This window comes from Pterocles gutturalis, unplaced genomic scaffold (genome assembly GCF_000699245.1).
Source record: "Pterocles gutturalis isolate BGI_N339 unplaced genomic scaffold, ASM69924v1 scaffold17618, whole genome shotgun sequence".
Classification (NCBI taxonomy): domain Eukaryota; kingdom Metazoa; phylum Chordata; class Aves; order Pterocliformes; family Pteroclidae; genus Pterocles; species Pterocles gutturalis.
In genome coordinates, this window is record NW_010118404.1 from 1 (window position 1) to 6,993 (window position 6,993).

General features: G+C 34.6%; 1 protein-coding gene across 1 annotated transcript in view; it reads right to left on the bottom strand.

Moving 5' to 3' along the window:
• Nucleotides 1-1,588: 1,588 nt before the first annotated feature.
• GLMN (glomulin, FKBP associated protein) overlaps nt 1,589-6,993 on the bottom strand; it is a 19,773-nt gene continuing 14,368 nt past the window's right edge. Inside the window, exons 15-18 of the mRNA XM_010076192.1 lie at nt 6,692-6,755; nt 3,283-3,406; nt 1,833-1,915; nt 1,589-1,696 (exon numbers count right to left, since the gene is read on the bottom strand). Of these exons, the coding sequence (XP_010074494.1) occupies nt 1,589-1,696; nt 1,833-1,915; nt 3,283-3,406; nt 6,692-6,755 (379 nt within the window). The remainder of the gene's footprint in view (nt 1,697-1,832; nt 1,916-3,282; nt 3,407-6,691; nt 6,756-6,993) is intronic.

Consider the following 6,993-nt stretch of genomic DNA (forward strand, 5'->3'; position numbering starts at 1 on the left):
AGGTAGGCAGAACTCACAAGTAAGAAGGGTCAAAGCCAGTTTAGTGACCTCATCTTTTGCTACAGAATCCTTATGGTGTAGGGCCTACAAAATTAATTTTTTTGCCCCAGCTAGCAGACATGGTCAATGCAGCAATACCATCTAGCTCATTCCAGGTGACCATAAAAAACCTGCTGAAATGCCATCCAGATAATTGGATGCAATGCTGATAGGACTGGTCTTGCACCTAAAGGGATACATCACATCACCTCTGTGTACATCATTCTTGAATATCTGCTTCAGAAAACATGATTCGGATTTCACTGCTGAATAATTTTACATTTGTACTATTTGAAAAGTAAGATGTTGAATATTCTATTACATAAGAGCTACTCCTTATAATAAGAGTCCTATTTATAATGTTTTACTTTCCTCTAAGGTAACTTCCAAGCCACGAGCAGATGATATTTGCTACAAAATGGCAGTGACAAAAGCCCAAATAATAGAAAACAGTCCAGTTTGGAAGATGCTTCAGGAGTACCAGCTGCACTGTAATTAATTTAGTATTTGAGGGGTTTATTCATAAATAGAGTGGCTACATTTTAAACAAAATATAGTGTTCTTAAAAATATAGTTACATTTCAAAAAACTGTATATACAACTTATGCATTTGGAATGAAAATTTATATTAAATAACTATAAAATGAAAAATAGCATACGTTATACCAAATGTGCATTCTAAGAAAACAAAAGTGGTTTAACTGCACTATAGAAAAGCCATCCTTATTTTTAACTTGAGTCTGAATTTATGAGCTCATCTGTTTGTAATCTGTTTGTAATCATTTCCCAAATATATATCATATTTGGGAATATCATATCATAATATATCATAAGGAAAACTTTACCATTAAGGATAAGGATGATCAAAACAATTCCAAAATACAGGTTTCCCATGCATAAACAGGTATATGTATGAAGTCTTACACAGTGTTTTTTAAAGTCAAGTGTTATCTTTTGTGTTACTACATTTTAGCATCTTATTTGGCTGAAAGTTGATGTGTTTTTATTTAAACCTGCTTTCATTTGCTGGAGTGTTTCTACTATCATCTATCTATAGCTTTCAGTCCTGTTTGTAAATAGAGAAGCTTGTTTGTCAACATTAAGAAGTGCTAATAAAAATAGTTTGTGCTTAAATACTGCTTTTCAATGAACAGTTCTCCAGTCACTTCATAAAAATCTGTAATTCACACCAGTCAGCAACTATTAGGTAACAAATTTTGAAAAGGAACAGAAAAATAAGTACACAACCATACCTCTTTGCTGCAGCATAAGAACAAAAAACCCCCTTGTTTTTAGTTTCTAAACTTAAAAAAAAGCATCAAATTCTGAAGAGGAGTCCTTTAGTAAATAGGCCATCTCTGTGAATCACATACAACAACAGCAAAAGAAAAGAGAACAGCAACAAGACACCGGAGAGTAGCATTTGCAATTCTTCTAGAGGCCACTCTAAATTGCTCTTCTTTAAAGGATGGTAGCCTCCTTTTCAACTGAAGTCTCATAGTCCAAATGATCTGGTAAGAAGTATGCTAATTCAAATACTTCAGCTGGCCTAACTGTTTTCATCCATTACAGCTTTTATTTTCACTTCAATGAGTTCTTCTACTCGAGCTAAAACACTTTCTATTAAATCAAATGTGAAGAGAGCCGAGTGTAAAACCTGAAATGACAGAAGAGATTAATGTTATTTTTATTAGAAGAATTTTTTTTTAACCCACTGTACATGTACATTTGTCTCTAGACTGAAAAGAAAATTTCAATACTTCTGAATAACCTTGGAGGAAATGTTAACTCACCTGAAGCTGCATTTCAGGAGTCAGGGCGGGCATCTTTTCCCCACTAACAGTTACAGAACAAACTGTGTTAGAACTGTGTGCCGCTGTAGAAAAAAAACAAGCAGAGGTCAAGCTCCTGTTTCACATAACTTTCAGAATGAAAAGAATATTTCATATGTTAGCATTTCTAGACAGTAATTGTTAAAAATTGCAAACCTATGCATTGACCAAAAATAGGACAGAAGGTGCTATAACCTTAAGAGGAAGACAGTGAGCTAGATGCTATCTCTACAATTTCTGTATCACATATGACTACATCACTAAACAGGCACTATCTGCAACTCAAAGCAATGTTATATAGCTAAAATTCTCCTTAAAAGGAAAAAAAAAATACTAAGTTTGGTCATTTTTTGATACATTTTTAGTACATCTACATCCAGAGAGATAGTAGGAGGTTCTTTACCTTGACTTAATTAATCTAGACATGAAATGCTTATTTTATTAAGAAAAGGCTGCAGGCTTCTCTGTTTCAAGCAGATTACTTGCAGCAGGCAAAACTACAAAGAGAAGTCTGAAAACTAAGGGGAAAACCTCTTACATTCCAACCACATATTTGAAATTCAATGTAACACTTACAAAGATAATACATTGGGTAAAAAGGCTAAACCATTTACTGCTGTAAGTTAGATGTTGTCTCCTGAACTCAGAGCAATGTAAGAAGTACTTAGAGAAAAAGCTTTGTGATTCATTCTAAAGGATTCCTTTTAGAAAGATACCCACAGGTTGCCTTCAGAAAAATTCCCCTTCTCTGCCTCACACTTGTGTAGTTTACAACAACAGAAGAGGATAAGACCAGGTCCAAAAAGCCATACTGACATTTTTGGTGGCAGAAGCAAGTTCCTTGGGCTGTCTTCATTATGCTGGGGACCACAAAGAAACAGATGATCTGACATACAGAGATGGCCTAAAGCAGCTACAGCTCTTATGCCCCCTGCCTCTTATGTGTCTGCTTAACTCAGAGCAGAATTTGATTCTGTGTGTCAGATTACAAAAAAAATTTAAAACAAATCCAGAATGCAATCCTTCAGGCTTTAAGAGAGCACCTATTTGCTGTGTGAATTATTTCTTCTCGTGTTAACCTCCCTACACCCAAGGGCTATATATATACAGAGAGACTTTGATGCTCCTCTCTAAACTTAAAATCAAAAGTATAAATGCAGAACAAGTTTTGAAGGTCTTCCATAAGGTTTACAAATGTGATGAGATAAACAAGTCCAGATTTTTCTGACCAATTATGAAAATTATTAGTATCAAATATAACAACTACTGAATGATTATTTGAAACTTGGAATAGTGTCAATGGCTAAATAAAACATGATCTATACAGCACTCACCACTTCTTAGTTTCCAAAGGATTTCCAAGGTTTCTAAATATGAAGAAGGCTGCTCAGAGAAATAGAAAACAACTAACCTCTTCTGTTTTGTTTCGTATTCTTTATTTCTGCTTCATAGTGCGCTTTTGACATATTGAGTCCTACGTGCAGTGGTTTTAAAAAATTTTGCTCAATCTTGGTAAGTGTGGTCCATACACCAGTCTATTCAAACAGAACAGAGGTTACAAATCAGTTTTAATGAAGCATTGCAATGGTAAGTTTTCAAGCACTAGTTTTCAGACTAGTCTTTATAACATACACTTCTGTGCTGGGAGGAAAAAGAAAAAAATAATTTAGACTCATCCACTTAAGCACGCATAAGCATAATGATGGACATTTAAGCTCCTCTTCTTCTCTCTTACATTCTCAACATTATTTGTTGAAAATTGGAGGATGAAGCAATCAAAAAAAACCCCAACTTATTATGTAGGCTGATACCTACAGCAATGGAAACACACATTTTCAACTTGTTCTTGTAAGCAAAGCTGAAAGGATCTTGATATGTTGGAGGTGGGATCCTAGCCACTTTTTCAAGCTGGAATCTCTACAGTGAGTAAACAGCAGTTGTAGATTCCTCTAAGATAATTCAGAAGCAAAATGGCACAAATATTTAAATTCATGTTCCTGAATTAACACTGTATTGTGATGCCAAATGAAAGCTCTGATAAATGTCATACTCCACAAATATATGAGCCTTGTCCATACTGCATTCAGTTTAAAAAGCATTGTAGGAACAATAAAGTGACCATGAACTTCTCCCCCATTTGGCACAGGTGAAAGAAGGAGTTTACAATAATGACACTCAGGAAGCAAGAGACACAAGGAAAAGATGCTCAAAGCAAGGCTGTTCACACAGCATGAGAGGAAAAGTTCTCTGCCTTGGCACCTTATAAGCTTGTAGTTACAAAACTGCTGTAGAAGGAAACAAATACAAAGTGGTCTTTGTGTCTTTAGATATAGCAGCCATTTATGACTCCTTTCTTCAGGCAGTATCCTGAAAGGGCAGAGTAAGGACAATAAAAATAAGAATTCTTGATGTTAAATAGCATTGTTGATTACAGCGGAAAATTTACCAGATTTTAATGCTAAATGACACAAAGTTAACTGGTCAAATAAGAAAACCAGTAATTACTTCCACCAGAATAGGGCTAAAAATGAAGAAACAACTCTCCAGAAAAATACTGATTTTTAAACTTGATTAATGAAAGTGCTCGTTACACAGCAATCAGAATATCTGAACTGACAAGAAAGGACGGATTTTCTTTCTGCCCCACTTGCACTATATGAAGGTAGACAAGGAGGAAGTCCACAAATGGCAGGGCTTAAATCGGAGGGAAAAAAAATCAGAAGAGGTTATGCTATTTTCTCCTCAAACTGTAGGGACATTCTTTATGCTAAGTACTAAACAGCACTGTTACAGCAATTGTGTGCTACTATGTATAAATTTTTAATAATAATAAAAGAAGAATTCTCTCTTTTCTTACAAAGCTATGCATTCACATGAAACTGAGTGGACCATAATGAGTACTTAAATAGTAATCACTCCTTAAATCTGAGAAACCAATATAGTCTATCAATACTAGTAATTACATGAATAGTAAATTAGAAATGCACCAATTGAAAGGCATTTTTACAATTAATTTTCATTATGGTTTTGGTAATCAGTGCAAGTTACATTATCATTATTCTACTTAGACTAATAACCATCATTAGGCACTTAAATACTTGTATTGATCAATTTCAAGGTGCTCTAAAGGTAGATCAGAATGTATTTCAGAAAACGATATGCTGAAGTCTATTACTCCAAATCATACAGAAAGTCAAGGAACTGGGAGAAACAAAAAACACCTTAGGATACTTATCTGCTGGTTAGAATATTCATGTGACCATGATATTGCTTATTCAGATCAGGAAAGGCTTTAGTGTACTCTAAAATTGAAAAGCAATTTTTCTTTTTCATAAATTTAAACAAATATTTTAATCAAAACATTTAGTACTAAGGAGCTAGGTGATACTTGTTCACTATGTGATATAGTGGATAAAAAGCTCCTGAACTGCATAAATTAGAGGAATGGTGAAACATAATGATTTGAAAGAGTCAACAGAAGCTGCATTTACTATTAAAATAAGTAGCCATTTGGTAGTGGAATTTAACTGGAAAACTAAACACAAATTATTCCATTGACTCTTCAATGCTGTAGTGACACAATCCAAGTCAGAGCACTTATAAATCAGCTGCTAGAATATGGAATCCATATATGGACCCAGTTGTGAAATTCAAACAAGTCTCCTCTTGAGTACCCAGGAACATATTTAACTGCAGGTGGACAGGACCAACTGTACACAAAAACAGCAGATCCATCATAGTATACTCCATTGATAAGCCACACGACAGTTGAATAACAAATACAGTTTGCACTATCTGCCAGTAACAAATGTCACTGACTGCTTCAGACAGGAAAGAGCTAAACAAAACAGTGAAGAAAGAAGTGGAGGTTACAGCTGAAGCTATAAAACCCTGCTTTAAACTGAAGCAGCATAATATTATATGGGGCAGTTTCAATTTTTTTAAATATATAGAGTATTTCTGAAATACCTATGTTCAAACATCCACACACAGGAGAAATTAAGGTAAAGAGGTACGCATATAATAAAAACACATAGGTAAACTACAGTGGTGGGCAGTTTAGGTCGGCAAGTTACCTCTGTGCATGAAACATGCTAGGTTGTATCCACTAAAGCAATGTAGCAGAAAACTGGATAGGTGGCCTGGTTTCGGCATCAAAACCACAATACATCTGGCCATTCCTTTTGTTACTTCAGCAGATGGATCTTACAGACAAGAATTTTTTTTATGACAATACCTAGAGAAGCTTTTAACACGTACCTATCATGCAGCTTGCTGTAAATATAGAACACTGTTTGGCACAGTTAAAAACTGTTCAAATATGATTATGAAATACTTTCTGAGAAATCTTAATACTAGCAACTTCTAGCATATTGCAGAAAAGTATTTTGGCCAAAGATTAATTAAATGGATCTCTTGAACTGCAAAGGATTGTATTATTAAGAAATCCACTTGGAGGCTGGAGGAATACAACTGAATAAATAAGGTAGAGTAACAAATATTTTCTCTCATGGGAATACCTGATAGAGATGTTACTTTATGGTGACATGCTCTAAAATTATGGACACAGATCACAGTTCATCAGGCAGAGTAAAAGGATTAGCTTGCTTACAGTAACAGTTAAGTATGAATGCAATCAAACTTCGTCAGAATAGAAGAACATAACACATATTTCCTAATGTAGTTAACAAAAACATTATTTTTTGTCAATGGTCAGCTGGATTACTGACAATTGCAAAAAAAAAAGGATAACAGTGTTCACATTAATCCAGCTCTAAGCCCTTGGTTAATCAATCATTTTCAGATCAGTTAATACTTACTCGATTATCACTTTCATGATCCTTAATGATTAAGTACCTCAGCAGATTTAGTGATGCCATAATCCTGTGAATTAGAAATACACTATTTAAAACACAGATTTGTATTACTGGGATAATAATTTAAATTGTCCGTTAGCCAGAGACCCTAAAACTATCCATTTGTACAAATGCAATCACTCCTCTGTTGAGCAATATAGCTTAGTCTAGAGCACCAGCATGCAGTAACATCCATGTTACAACAGCTGACACTTTGCAAGTAAGATTAAAACTGTCAGCAGATTGGAGAAGGCTGGTGATTGTGA